Source organism: Spermophilus citellus (assembly GCF_964194105.1).
Source record: "Spermophilus citellus genome assembly, chromosome: 3".
In the NCBI taxonomy this organism is placed as follows: domain Eukaryota; kingdom Metazoa; phylum Chordata; class Mammalia; order Rodentia; family Sciuridae; genus Spermophilus; species Spermophilus citellus.
In genome coordinates this window covers 185,902,879-185,918,567 of record NC_138184.1, presented here as the reverse complement: position 1 = coordinate 185,918,567, position 15,689 = coordinate 185,902,879, and the positions used below count along the sequence as shown (strand labels likewise).

At 34.3% G+C, this 15,689-nt stretch overlaps 1 protein-coding gene across 1 annotated transcript in view; it reads right to left on the bottom strand.

The window, feature by feature from the left end:
* Positions 1-15,409, bottom strand: part of LOC308643470 (uncharacterized protein) — a gene marked incomplete at its 5' end in the record, with an annotated part of 203,435 nt that extends 188,026 nt beyond the window's left edge. Inside the window, one exon of the mRNA XM_081283307.1 lies at positions 15,275-15,409. Coding sequence (XP_081139433.1) covers positions 15,275-15,409 — 135 coding nt within the window. The remainder of the gene's footprint in view (positions 1-15,274) is intronic.
* Between the last annotated feature and the right edge of the window lie 280 nt (positions 15,410-15,689).

The window sequence follows — 15,689 nt, the reverse complement described above, 5'->3', positions numbered from 1 at the left end:
AGAGAAATGCATACCTTTATTTATTGAAGTATCTTTCTTCTTATTACTAAGAAGAACTCTCATTCCATACACACCCACTTACATTCACTACACTATAAAGTTAAGCAGCATTCTGGATTCATTTTATGTAAAGGAATCCTAATGGAACAGGTGGCCATATGTTGTAGGAACAGATGTGCCGATCACAGCACATCTTCCTCTGAACCCACCATATCCAGACAAGAAGCTCACAGCTGACAGAGGTGCTGTCCTTGCAAGGTAGAGCCTGGTGAGATCTAAGAAGCATAAATAGATATTTTATTATAATTCATTTACTCTCAGAACCTACATAATTACACAGGAAGGATAAAATCAAACAATCTGTGGACCAAATTCTTCATTTAAGAATATGTAATCATTTTGAAGACATAACTAAAGAATAGTTTTAAAATTATTTGTTGAAATTATACACTTGTCAAAGTGCAGTTTTTCATGTTAAATGCCTCTAACATTTTCAACATAAGATGAAATCTCTTTAGGGTTACAGAGAAAGGATGTCGGGAAGTTGTTTTGCTGTTGGAGAATGGAAAAATTTGCCAGCTAGTAAAATATTTATCAAGTTTCTACTCTGGGCTTTGTACTCTTTTCAATAATAGAACTGTAAAAACAGTTTTCTTATGCTTCAACAAAATACATTAAACTTGAACAATCAAATATTTACACATGAAATAGAGAAAAATAGAAGTTAATGTTTACTACAAAAAATTGATATATCTTTGAAAAAGTATGAGTAGTTTAGAAAGAAATAAGAACTTAAATCTATCTGAATCTGACCACCTCTAGCTGTAAATGAAGAAAGTATTCTAATAATATTTGCTGTACTTTTCTTTATTTCTCCTGGTAAATAAGCAAATAAGATCCACAAAACTAAATTTCTATGGTCTTATTTTTATAATGGTCTATGGTTTGATATATTTTGAGTAGAAGAATATTTCATTTAATTATTAGAAAGAAGAGTTAAAATGAAAATGCCAAAATTCTTGGGAGAGAAAAGTGACATGTTCAAGCTGGAATAGAAATGACTGACAAGTGATCATTTCTTGAGGCCAAATTTTGATAGCTGGAAAGGCTTTAGGTAGAAGCATTGGGGATAGAAGATGAAGTAGGGGACTAAAAGCTGAATTACTTTTTTTCATTTGTTTCTTAGGGCAAGTCTGAGAGGATAAATAATTTGGCATGCAGACTTGGTCTCTCAGCATTTTGGAGTTAGCTGGAGGACACTAGTAAATATTAAACAATAAAAATACGTCCATCTTTGTATTCACAAAAGGAACACTGAAATATGTATGGGGGGGGATGATAACTCTAGGCTTGGTGTCCTTGCCAAGTGTTCCAGCACTGCCAGCTTCCCAAGGATTAATTTCCACTTATAGAATTTACACCTGGTAGCTAAATGTTACCTAGGTGGCTGTTGCATATTTAGATCAAGTTTCAACAAAATTAATTGTCAGTACACAGAAAAAAGAGTGGCTGCAGAGTATTCCTTTGTGAGCTGAGTAGCTCTGCATGGAAACCATATTTTGGAAAATATATTAAAATATGCAGTAAAACTCACAATGAATGCTAAAGAGAGTAGGAAAAAACTACTACAGTAAATTTTGGAGAATTGTGAATTCCCATATTTTTCTTATACTTTCTATGTTTTTAGTATAATATGATATTGCTCTTATGACTGAGTACATTGGAGGAAATCAATAAAGTAGTAAAATAAAGATAAAAGGAATTTTAGAATAAACCATCAAGGAATGCCTCTTATTTTAGAAGTTAAGACATGCAGAAAGGGACCCAGTCTAAGATATGTATGTGTTCTAATGAACAGAGAAGAGGACATGGATAAAGAGTTATAATATAGGGGACATTGAAGTAGTCCTTTCAACTTGACCCTGCTAAAATCTTTTAAAATTTTATTTTTATTTTTTTTAATTAAAAATATTGTGTCACTGAAACTTGAGCTAATTTTTATTTACCAACTTTTTAGTAGGTAATATCCGACACCATATATTTCTTGACACACAAGCTGATTAAAATATAGTTAAGGGAGTTACTTGCTCTCTACTATTTCCAAAATGATTAATAATATCAAACTATTGTGTGGCTGCCTGGCACAGATTTCAGTTCCATTTAAAAAGTGATAGCCAGTTTTATTCCATAGTCCAATCATCATTTGATAAGCAAAAATGGTCATTGGTTCCCTCCACAGTTCAATAAAAAATATATTTCACTATTCTTATCTAATCTACGTAAATATAGTATCTTTAACATTTTCTCATAAATTCTCCCACATTTAAACATTTCCTTATTGGTTTTTCTTTTTTCTGAATCTTCTCTGTTCTGTTCCTTGATCTTCTTAGAAAAATCACTGAACAACATATGAATTGATACTTATGAAACCATCATAAATTCACAAGTTTTGCAAAGATGTTCATACTTCCTCTGGGTAGATTCTTTCTCTGCTTAGCAGCTGGTGAGCTTATAACTGTGGAAAAACTGAATATACATGGGGAGAGAGGGGATGTCTTTCAAAAGGAAGAATGAACTCTTGATGTAAATAGCAGTTTAATTAAGGAAGAGATAATCCAGCCAGGAGAGCTATGCCAGGAAGTTTTTTTCACATCAGAGACCACATCTTTTTTACCTACCTGGATAGAGCTATGTAATTGAAGAAAGCTTTAATATCTGACATTATATATTTCTTGACACATAAGCTGATTTAAGTATAGTTAATGGAGTTACTTGCTCTCTACTATTTTCAAAATGATTAATAATATCAAACTATTGTGTGGCTGCCTGGCACAGATTTCAGTTCCATTTAAAAAGTGATAGCCAGTCTTACTTCATAGTCCAATGATCATTTGACATTAAAATTCCCCATGCATTATGGAGTTCAAACTTACTGAAAATTATAATAGTCCATCAGCATAAGCAGAAGTATTATATCTTTTAATGTGCAAAATAATTTGAGTTTTTACTTTTTTCATGATTTATAGAGATTTGATCATTTATAGATTCACATATGTAAGATTTTGTGCAATACATTGTAAATTTTTCAAGCAATGTTTTAAATTAATTTTTTTTGCCCATTGCCATTCATTTTCTTTCACTTCTCAACCCATATCCTGTTTCCCTCTACTCACAAATAGCCATTTTAATGTATTGATCTGTTTGCATATTTTTAAACATATTTTGACTCTTACCTTATTTGCACACATTTTAATGTTTATTAATGATATTGAATGGTAACTCCCACTATCTTTATTATTGCCTCATTTTTTTTTTTTGTATTCAACCCTATGCTTTCAAGTGTTATTCATGTTGCTTGTCCATTGTCATTGTGTCCCATATAACTGCTGTATAGGACTCCAGGATCATCTATATCAATTACAATCAGCTATCCAATAGAAGCTCTACACTCTTGTCAACATTTCAGTTTTTGGGCTGGGGATGTAGCTCAACCGGTAGCGCGATTGCCTAGCATGTGTGCGGCCCAGGTTTGATCCTCAGCACCACATACAAAGATGTTGTGTCCGCCTAAAACTAAAAAGAAAAATAAATATTAAAAAAATTCTCTCTCTCTCTCTCTCTCTTTAAAAAAAACTCAGTTTTGCACCAGTACTATAGCCCTGTTATTTGGGTTTTGTTCAATGTTATTCATTAATTTCAAAATTGAAATTGGTCGCCGCTTTCCACTATCCATTAACAATCATTATTTTTAATAAAATGAAATAGTAAATTCTTAAAGTTTTATTAATTTAATTAATATTTCAAGATATTTAATCTTATCTCAAGAACTCAAGCATTTTTTTTCTAATAAAAATGGGTTTTGCAAAGGCCTCTGGAGAGAGAAACTGGTGTATCTTGGGTTCAATTCCATTTTTAATTCAGGTGCTGGTATTAAAGAAGAAATGAACTAATTTCTCTCTTTATACTACCCATTAGAAATTTCATGTTTGTATTTCTCAAAATATCAAAATCTCTCAAATATCTGACTATAATTATTGTCTAAACAACAGCAAAAATAACTGATTGGCTTGTAATAAAAATAACAACTATAAAGTAAAGGAAAGTCCATTATCTCCTATCAAAACTATCTCAAATAAAGTAAATACATTTGCTCTATATTACATTGGAGACTGGATAATCCCTTACTTTTCAAATGGATAAACTAGATTCAGTTTAAGCAACTACCACCACCATCTGAAACACTTGAATTAAATTGTGTGAAATATTAGAAATGAAGATCTGGATGGAATATATTTGTCTTTAAAGCATTTTTTCTTTTTGAAAATTTTACTTATAATTGTGCCTCAGGTTTTAATTTTCTTAATTACTAACAATTGATAAAGCTGGGGGAAAGTAGAAGAAATAACAATGGAAATGAAATGCCCTGAAGAAAGAGAGAGAGGATGTTGTCCCAGGCAGAAAGAAAATAAATTATATGGTAGATGAGGAGAAATGTCAAATGGATTAAGTGTTGTTAATTGTCTACTTGTATCTATTTATTATTATTTATCCTATCATTCATTTGATGGATAAGGGTTACTCATTTAGTTATATATTAATTTTCTATTACTGCCATAACAAATTTAAAAATTGACTGGCTTAAAACAACATAATTTTGTTACCTTATACTTCTGGTGGTTAGAAGTATGAAATCAATTTCAATGGCCTAAAATCAACGAATCCATGGGCCAATTCTCCTCTTGTAGACTTAAGTAAAAAATGCAATTTTTTTTTTCGTTGTCCAATTTCTGGAGGCCATTTGCATTCCTTGAGTTATGGCACTTTCTTTGCTTCAAAACCAGAAGTATAGCATTTTATTTCCTCTCTGATCCTTGCCTACACCCTTACAGTCTCTCTCTCTAACTCTGACACTCCTACCTTCCACTAATAAGGACCTTTTTGATTATATTGCACCTGAAAGAAGATCAATGAAAATTTTCCTATCTCAAGACCCTTAACATGATAACATCTGCAAAGTCCTTTTTGCCACAGAAGCTAAAATGCTCACCAATTCGAGGGATTACATCATATATACCTTTTTGTGGGCTATTTGCCAGTTTACTCAGATTATATAATTCGAAGATCATTGATGATCTGGCAAATGAAGGGATGGGATAAGTACCTGCTTTAAAAGCCAAGTAATGAAAAATGGAGAAGAATCATAACTGATTGTGGGGAGCAGTGACAATGACTGGGAGGCCAGTGTCTGAGATTGGAGTCCCTGATGACTTTATGGATGTGGCATACTTGGTGACTGGGAAAGTTTCTGTGAAAAGGCATGGATGCCTGGTTGCTATGGAGATGTCCTCCATGCTAGAGTCTTATCAGCTTCGACCTTATTCTCAGCTCCTGGGAATAAAGAAACTTTCTTGTTAAAATAACCACAACGTTTCACCAGATTGTTGCTCCTGAATCTGCCTTCCAATTAGTAACTTTAAACAATGAACTTTCTTGAGAGCTGCACAATGCTCCTAACATTGCACATTGCAACTGTAAAATGTAACTGAGGAAATAGCTGCATACTGTTGCTAACTCTGTAATTTCATGAATACAAAGAATAATAACTTGCATAGTCTTTAATCTGATTTAGAGACATATATAATAATGATTGCTGGTGTAATTCTTTAGACCTGCTTCTCCATCAAAGACCATCGATCCACCTGACCCAAGCTGTTTTATCTTCAGTATCTGCATGTGTTGACTCTTTATTTCCTCCAATCTCCTATTGCTCCACTCCAGAACCTGCTAGTTTGGCTGTGCTGGTCACAGAATACAATGAGCATAGAAAACATCTTTGAGGATTTTTGTTGAAAATGAGGGGAAAAATTGAACACTCATTCGTGGAAGTGCTTTGAATATCATTTTTCTTTCTGTGTGAAGTGGCACATGCCTGTATCTCAGTGACTCTGGAGACTGAGGCAGGAGAATGGCAAATTAGAGGACAACCTCAACAATTTAGGAAGACCCCATTTCAAAAACCTGATAAAAAACATTTGGTAAAGTAGTTCAATGGTAGACTGCCCCTGGTTTCAATCTCAAATATTGCCAAAAATAAATAAATGAATAAACGTGTTTTTCAATTATGAAGATGTGTAAAACAATTATATTTTGTTGTTGGGCATGAGATAAGAGAGGGTAAAAATACCAATGTAGATGTTTATGGAAAGAATTTCATGAGTGAGCTCTTTGGAAAGGGAACACAGAGAAGATCATGGAGAGTTTATAGAAAGAGAAGGAAATATGGAGTATAGATGGCAGTAGATGGGTAGATATGAGAGACATTTTAGACATTCATGTCTTCATCACTTTTTTTCTCAAAGTTTTGCAATTTATAGTTCTTTACAGTATATAGTTATTTTATATATTTGGTTAAAAATATTCCTAAGTGTTTTATGTATTCTGTGTCTCTTGTGTGATTGTTTTCTTGATTAATTTTTCATAGTTCATTGTAAGTGTGTGGAAATAATACTATGTTCCCCATTGATTGTGTATTATAAAGCTTTATTATAATTGTTTATTAGTTATAACAGAGTTTTTTGGTAGAGGCTTTAGAGTTTTCTATATATAAGCACATGTCATCAGTAGTGATAATTTCGCCACTTTCTTTACTCTTTGATGCTTTTGATTCCTTTCTCTTGTCTACTTATCCTGATAAAAACTTCAAGTGCTATTTTAAATACAAGTGATAAAAGTGGTCATACTTGTTTTATCACTGATTTTAGAAAAAAATTCAACTGTTTAAAATTGAGTCAAATTTTAGCTCTCAGGCTATAATGCTTGCTTTTATTTTGTTGAGAGTCATTCATTCTGTACCTAACCTGGTGAGTGTTTTTATCATGAAAGAATGTCAGAACTTTTCTTTATCTAATAGAATTATCATACAGTTGCTTTTCTTTTATTATGCTAATGTAAATTAGGGAGTTATATATCTTGAACCATCCTTACATCCTGGTGGTACGTCCCATATTGTGGTGAATGATTTTTTTAAATGTTCTGTTGATTTTACTTTGCTAGGTTTTTGTGGATCTGTTCATCAGTAACATTAAAAAATAATTTTCTTTTAACATTTTATTCTGGCTTTAGTGTCAGAGTAATGAGAGCCTAGTAGAAAGAGTTTGGAAGTATCTAATCCTCTTTAATTTTTAGAAACAGCTTGAAAAGGACTTTTATTAGTTTTTATTTAAATGTTTTTAGAATTTAGCAGTGAAGCATCATATCCTGGGTTTTTATTTGATGGAATATGTACTATTATTCATATAACAAACTTATTTGTTATTAAAATATATCATTAATATAAGGAAACAGTTCTTTATAATAAGCAGAAACAATCAATAGAATATTGCTAGATCTAAAATTTTTACTATTGTGATGTGAATCATCAAACATGTTAAATAACACAACTTCTGCCCTCCTACCCATGAAGAAGAGATAAATTAAACTTGCATTTGTGAGAAGTGCATGAAAGGACGTGTGTGTGTGTGTGTGTGTGTGTGTGTGTGTGTGAAGATAGATAAAAATGGCAAAATTAAAAGTTTGGTAAACTAATAGAAATATTATGTGACAGTTTAACATGAGGTGGAGAAGAAAATTTTTGGTTTGTGTAATTTTCTGTCAAGAAAAACTTCAGCATTTTTTTTTTTCATGTAAAAAGCCTAGGAGAGGGGAAATCCCCATTTTGTGTGCATGTATTTCAGTAGATGGTAAGCCCAATCAGACAGGCACTAGAAATTATATGACACTTCTAGACCCAAAATATGGACACAACAAGAAGACTATTATGTTCACAGGCAAGATCTGTCCTGGCCATATTAGTCCGTTTCATGTTCTTAATGAATAAAATGGGGATAATAATGTTAATTAAGCACCAGATTGTTTTGAGGATAAAATGATTAATGCTTATTAAACATTTAGTACAATACTTAGCACATTAAAACCCACAAAAATGTTTTGATTTAGTTAATTTTTGTTGTGGCTAAAATATTCAACAAGGAAAACTTAGGGGAGGAAAAGTTTGTATGAAGCTCAGAGTTTTAGAGATCTGAGTCCAAAGATGAATGACTTCATTGCTTTAGGCTCAAGATAAGGCATCATGATGGAAGGGGCTAGGGAGTGAAAGTTGCTCAGTTCATGTTGGGGTCAGGAAGCAGAGAAAGGGGTGTCGTAACTACCCTTTGGTGTTTGGATGTGAGCTGTCCCTCAAAAACTCATGTGGGAAAAAATGCAAAAAGTTTTAGATGAGAAATGATTGGATTATGAGAGTCTTAGCCCAATCAGTGAATCATTTCCCTAATGGGGTTAACTGAGTGGTAATGAAGGAAGGTAGTGTGTGCTTGTAGGAAGTGGTTCATTGGGGATGTGGCTATGGGGTATATATTTTGTATCTGGCAAGTGGAGTCTCTCTCTCTCTCTGCTTTCTGATTATCATATGAGCCACTTCCCTCTGCTACACTCTTCTACCATGGGGTTCAGCCTCACTCAAGCCCCAAGGAATGGAGCCTGCTGTCTATGGACTGAGACCCTTGAATCTGTGGGGCCCACAAATACATTTTTCCTACTCCAAAATCATTCTTGTCATGTCTCTTAGTCTCAGCAGCAAAAAAGCTGACTAAAACAAGTGAGGATGGGTAGAAGCCTAAGGAAGAACAACCCTTCCAAGTCATAACTCCAGTGACCTACCTCCTCCATTTGTATACCTCACCTGACTACAGTTATCATCCAGTCATTCAACTAGAATAGAATGATTAGGATACAGCTCTCACAGTCTGATTTACCTCTGAACATTTCTGCATTGATAAGATGCTTGGGATACAACATTCCATTCCTGACCTCCCAAAGCTCCTGTCTATCTCACAAAACAAAATGCACTAGGTTCTCCAAGGAAACCAACATCTTAACATTTCCAACATTACCCAAAAGTATTATGTCCAAAGTCTTCTTTGAAACTCAAGGCAAAATCTTGGCTGTGAACTTTAAAAATTAAAAAAAAAATGAATTACATTTATCCAAAAGCCAGTGGTACAGAGTACATTCACATTCCAAAAAGAAGGAATAGGGTATAGCAAGAAGGAATCTGGTCAAAGCAGGATTGAACCCCAGACAGGTGAACAGGTCTTAGCACTCTGCTTATAAATCTGTATCCAGTGTCTAGGACACACGTCTATGATAAGTATTCTCTGAACGGTTTGGGAAGCCCTGCCCCTTTGGGCTCACCTGTTACAGAGCATATAGCAATAACATTCTCAGTGCATTCTCAGTAGCCAGCAGCTTTTCTTGGCAGATGGTATACGTTACTGGCAACTCTTAATTTTTGGGTTTTCATTTTCAACTCACTTCAGGAGGAGCAAATAAATTAGGAGTCTTTGAACTGCCCAGAAACAGAGGTGACGCCTCTCTTGGGAATTTCTCAGTGCAAAGGTGCCAAGAAAACCACCAAGCTGTATGGTGATGCCCTGCTCAAAGGGGGAATTCCTTGCTAACCAGGGAATTTTATTAGTTCATAACCTTGGGTTCAAACATTTGCTGCCTAGAAATAGAGAATTATAGGCACAAGCTGATAAGCCCTAATTGTGCTGCTTTTACCCTCAGGATTGGCTCTATTTATCTTGAAGAAGCTTTTTTCACCAATAAATCCTTTTGTGTGGAGATTGCTTGTGGTCAACTCTTCTTCCACCAAAGGCAGGCTGAACCACTATGCCCCAGCTTTTTCTCCACTTTTGTGTCTACTTTTCTTTTCAAAATCCCCTCATTGACTGGTTCCTGCAGCAATGAATAAAGTGTCATGCAAGATGTGACAAATTCACACAGCTTCATGCATTGCCATTTCAGGAGCATCCCACAGGGACTCCAACTCTGCTATACTTTGCTTGGCCTCCCAAGCCTGTTTTGAAATCTCAGTGGATGCTTCTATGAACCCTTAACTTTAGTATTCTGTACTCCTACAGAATCAGTACTACCTGGATGACACAAAGGTTTGCTGTCAGCTCACAATACCTGGGCTTCTGAAATCACAGCTGCTGAAGCCTCAGTGCCTGAAGCTCAGCAAGGTGAAACAACTTTCTAACCCAGGCACTCCTCCCTCGTTTCAACAGGACACCCCCCATTATCTCTTCTCAAAGAAATTTTCTATTCTGTATCCCAGAGCCTATAGTTGGTGTGGTCTTATAAATTTCTGAGATTTCCTTGTGACATCTTTACCATTGTTTCCATTCAAAGTACTTAGCATCTCTTTAGTGGCTGTTACTCTCTTCAATAAGCACAATTAGCTTGACTCCAGCTATAAAAGCACTTTTCTGATCAAACTGCAAGGAGTTAAAATTCTTTAGCTCTACTTATGCTTCTGTTTCTCACAGGAAACCTGGCTAAAAATTGCCAGCAATATTCATAACAATGACTGAAAGCAATGTTGACTCAAAATTACTTCTGCCAGATGAATTAGTTCATCACTTTTAATTCACCCTCCATAGAAACTCAGGGAATGGGGAAAATGTAGCCAAGTTATTTTCCAGAATATAACACAAGGGTCCTCTATTCTAATTCCCATTAGAATCCTTATTTCTCAGTTCTCTGTGAAATCTAATAAGCACAATGTGCATTTCTATTGATGTTCTCATCTTCTGAGCTCCAACCAAAATTATCCATTAATTTCTACTAACCATATTCTAAAGTTTTTCCAGCTTGCATCTCCAAAATTTTCAACATACTCTAGCAACTCTAGAGACTTCTGACCACATGGTCAGGTTAGACATGGAAAAGATCTCAGATTTCAGTGCCAATTTCTATTTAAGCTAGCTTTTACATTGCTCTGACCAAAATACTCAACAAGAACAACTTGGAGGAAGTTTATTTGGGGTTCATGGTTTCAGAGTCTCAGTCTGTAGATGGCATACCCCAATCTCAGGGACCAAGGTGAGGCAGCATCATGGGGAAAAGGCACAGTGGTGAAAACCTGCTCAGTTTATGACAGGGTCAAGAAGCCAGAGTCAGTGGGGGAGCAGGAAGAACAACCATTTCAGGTTATGCTTCTAGTGTATCACCTCCTCCAGCTATGCCCATTTCTTATATTTACCACTCAATCATTGAAACTAGGATGGACTGAGTAGATTATAGCTCTCACAATCTAATCACTTTACCTCTGAACATTCCTGCATTGTCAGGAGCTTTTGAGGAACACCTCATACCCAAACCATAACATGATGCTTTTTGAATGCAGAATATTGCATCACATTCTTAATAAATCTCTCACTGTCAAAAAGTAGAAAGATCATAGAGGGAGGAAGTGCAAACTCCATAGGATGAAAAGTTTTTTGGATGTAGGATTTAAATTAAGGAAACGAGGGAGAACAGCTGTTCCAAGGTGATAAATAATTAGCATCTGGCATTTGTAGGACATATTGGCATAGATTTATTCAAGATTACTATTGGTAAAAAATGTTATATTTCAAAGGAAAGTTTTAATCATTGCAAATAGGTGTTGAGGAAATACCAAATACAGAAATAAAGACACAAACATATATTAGTAATACATAGGCAGAAAGAATTTGACAAGTATGAAGTTACGATAAAGTATAAATGATAATTTTAAGTTCCAAGGAAAGAAAAGTCAGAAGTAGAACATACCCACACAAACATGCACAAACATGCACAAAATAACACATATACATACATATATGAATGTATATAATGCGTGTACAACATAAATGTGTGTATATCTTATGGTACATGATTGCGTGAATATATGCAATTTATAATTTTTATGCATTTTTGAAAGATGAATTCTTTATTCAGTCAGGTATACAATTCTTAGGCCATAGAAGTGATTTTGTGTTCTTGATTCAAATTTTTACTTCCTGCATGTTAATGTTTAATTAACTCTAAATAGTATCTTTTTTGGAATGAAGTCTCAGAGTAATATTAATTTACACTCCAAATACTTACAGACAAATAGCTATTTATAAATAAATCATAAATACCATAGAAACTTGTGTGAGATAATATTTTTAAATAAAATTTTATTATAATTACCAAATAAAAAAGTAAGGCATAGAATAAACCTATTACCAACAAATCATACTCTTTGCTCACACTCATTCTTTAGAAATCTTAACTAATATTTTGTGTAGCAGATATCTGTTAAATTGAATTTCTACCTTTTTCTTTAATAATGAAGTAACACAGTTTTATTAGACAATTGTGTGTAAAAATACTAGATTTCCCAGATCTGAGATCATTATTTCTCAAATATATTAATTAAAAGTTAGACATATCAAGGACATTTATTGAAAGGTCAGACTCCAGCCTTGGCTTTTTGGAATATATTAATTGTAGTACATTGCTAATGGACTCCCTGGCTGACTGAACAACTGCTGGATATATTATTGGACAGATGTCTTAGTCCCTGAGAGTTGTATCTACCTCATGTAAACTTATAATGAGTAACACCAATTTCCTGAACTCCTAGATTCATAGGTAATTAATTGCTCTTCTTGTTCACAATCTATTTCCTACACTACAAAGTCAGAATTATCTGGCCACACACCTAAGCTTGCTTTCTTCATTTTCATTATTCAAATGACCTCCATGGTTAATTGTACTAACCTGTTCCTCTTCTTTCCTCTATATCTAGCATTACATTCCTCTTGTTACTTGGCCAGTACATGTTTCACCGTGTGTTGTATAAAACATGCCTTTTTAGGTTATGATAATATAAAGACACAAAAACAGATTGATATTAAAAGGATAATAAAACTATAATGTGTCTATTTGTTTGATTTTTTGGAGTTGAAATTGGGTTATTTACAGTGAATCTAAAGTTCTAACATATCTGATGTGTGAGAATGTAAAAAATAGGAGAGAATACATAAACAAGAAAATAAAGTTACAGAATTTTCTACATTATTTTCTCTTTAACTAATGCATATTATCATATATTTTACATAGCGTTTGCACAGCAGCAATCCATTTAATTATCTAATGTAAGTTTATGTATTTAGGTTTTGGCTTGCCCTCCCGCCCCTTGAAAGTACTCTGCTTGACAAAGTAAGTCAATGCCTTTTTCAGGTCATCTTCTGAATACCTCTATAGGCTTGTTCTGGAGTACCATACCCAAATAGAGTGTGTGTGTGTGTGTGTGTGTGTGTGTGTGTATATATATATATATATATATATATATATATATATAGAGAGAGAGAGAGAGAGAGAGATTTAATTTTTTTTTTGTAGTTGGATACACCTTAATTTTATTTATTTATTTATTTTTATGTGGTGCTGAGGATTGAACCTAACACGTTACATGTGCTAGGTGAGTGCTCTACAGCTGAGCCACAACTCCAGTCCCACTTCTAAGGTTTCTTTTCCTTCTATTCAATAGCTACTATATTTCTTTTATGATCTCTTTCTGTATAATACTTTGTAATGTGACCTAATTTTCACACACTTGCTTATTTGAATGCTTGAGGATTTTTATACTATAGTCAATGAAAGGACAAAAAAATTATATTCATGGCTATGGTAAATTAACAAATGATTCCCATCTACCATTCTCCCACTCAATATCGCCTAGTAGATATTCTTATAAACCTCACAATTGGGATTCATGGAAACTAATGTGGAAAATCTATAATTTTTTCAATTGTTTACAATTCTACAGTTTCTTTTTTTAAACTAAATAAATATGTACAGAAGTACAATGTATATATAGAAAATTCCATATTTCTTTGCAGACAGTTCAATGAATTTTTGGAAATGTAATGTATCCATGTCATCAACAACTGAATCACAGAATAGAAATTTAAAAGGACACAAAAGCTACGGATTTGTCATCTTCCAGTCACTATCACTTCAAAAGTAACCACTATTCTAACTTGTAACTTCATCAATTAATTTTACAATTTTTTACTTGATTCAAATAGTCACAAACATTATGTTTATTTGTGTTTGGCTGTTTTATTTAGCAATTTATCAGAAGAGACATCTATAGAATGGTAATTGCATGTCATATGTTCCATACTGCTACACAGTATTCCTTTGTGTGAATATACCACAATATATTCATCATTCATATAGAGATGGGCATTTGGATAATTTCAGTTTGAGGCCATTACAAATAATGTTACTTTAAACATTCAACTTTTCCAATAGGCTTCCTATTTTTTTTAAGAGCATACCATGTATCCTTAAGATAACAAAATTTTGTTGAACATATCCTAGGAGTAGAACTGCTGGGTCAGATAATTGGTGAAAGCTTGCATTTACTAGATACTTTCAAATAATTTATTCAAGTATTTTTAGTGGTTTACACCCCCAGCAATAGTGCATGAGAAATCAAATATCTTCACCAACTCAAAATTTTATAATTCTTGCTTATCACTTAAGTTCTTTGGGTGGGTGGAAAATAGTATGGCTTTCAAGCTTAGCAATTATTTTAAATTAATTAAAGAGAATATTTTCATACATTTATGGATTTATTGGCATATCTTCAAAACATCATCAATTTAATTTTTTCCATTTAAATTGGTTTATCTTTTGAAACATATATATAAAGAAAATATTTTGTTGAAAAATGTATTATACACATCTCCTGCAAATTCAGAAGATGATGGAGCAGATCTGAGCAGCAACCTTCAATTCCTCCATAACCCAGGAACAAAGCAGTGAAAGAACAGCTGACCAGAGAGGTGGGTGAGAGAGCAGGCACTCTAAAACCCAATATTGGACAGCTTGAGATTTGGAGGGACTTGCAGTTTGGTCACAGCATGGAAAATAAGGATGAAACTCCTTAATTTCAGACCCTGACTAGTGTTGGATCAGGGGACAGGGAAACAAAGAAAAGGAAAGAAAAAGCCTGTAAGCTTATTTTCTTTTGTTTAAAAGAAAAAACAAACCAGGTTAAAATGGACAGGAGCAGCACAGACAATGAAGATTATACAGGTTAGCCCAAATTGTAGACAGAACATTGTGCAGGGCAGGGTAGACAGTTTATAAAAGGTGCGACTTAACAGTCTTCCTAGGAAAAAAAAAATATAGCAATATAGTTTCTCCCCACCTATGGATTAAAACCATAGAGAACCCTTCTGAAATTGATAATCCATGAAGAAGGAATTTGTAGAGGTATTGAAGGTTTCCAAAACCCTTTCTTCATCATGGACAAGGAGAATGTTGCTGAGGGCAAATCACTCCCACACAGTGCTAACCTCAAACCCACAGTCTCTGCAGGAACTCAGGCAAACTGACACCCTACCCCTGTCAAGGTGACAGAAGAAAAACAGTGGTGATCTCCAGCAGCCAGGATGAAAGACTTTGTGCCACAGACTGCCCACGATCTGTTATCATCTGACACGTAGGCCGTAGAATTGCAGACACCACCAAGCTCCATGTCACTATAAAAAGCCCCTGTAGAGTAGGGGTGGTGGGTGCTCAGCTTTGCACAGCAGTCAGCAACAACCCTGAGCCCTGCACCCTGGGCATCAGCACCTAACAGAAACAACCAGCAGATGTAACATCCTGCAAGCATGCACACTTGGGCATTTGGTCTGGCAAACAAACACTGTGGGCAAGAAAACTATAAGGAAGTAGATCCTGTGCCCCCGCATCTGTAGGAAGGTCCACAACTGTTAAGTTTCAGAGTTGCCAGTTAACTTGATTCTGATTCAAAT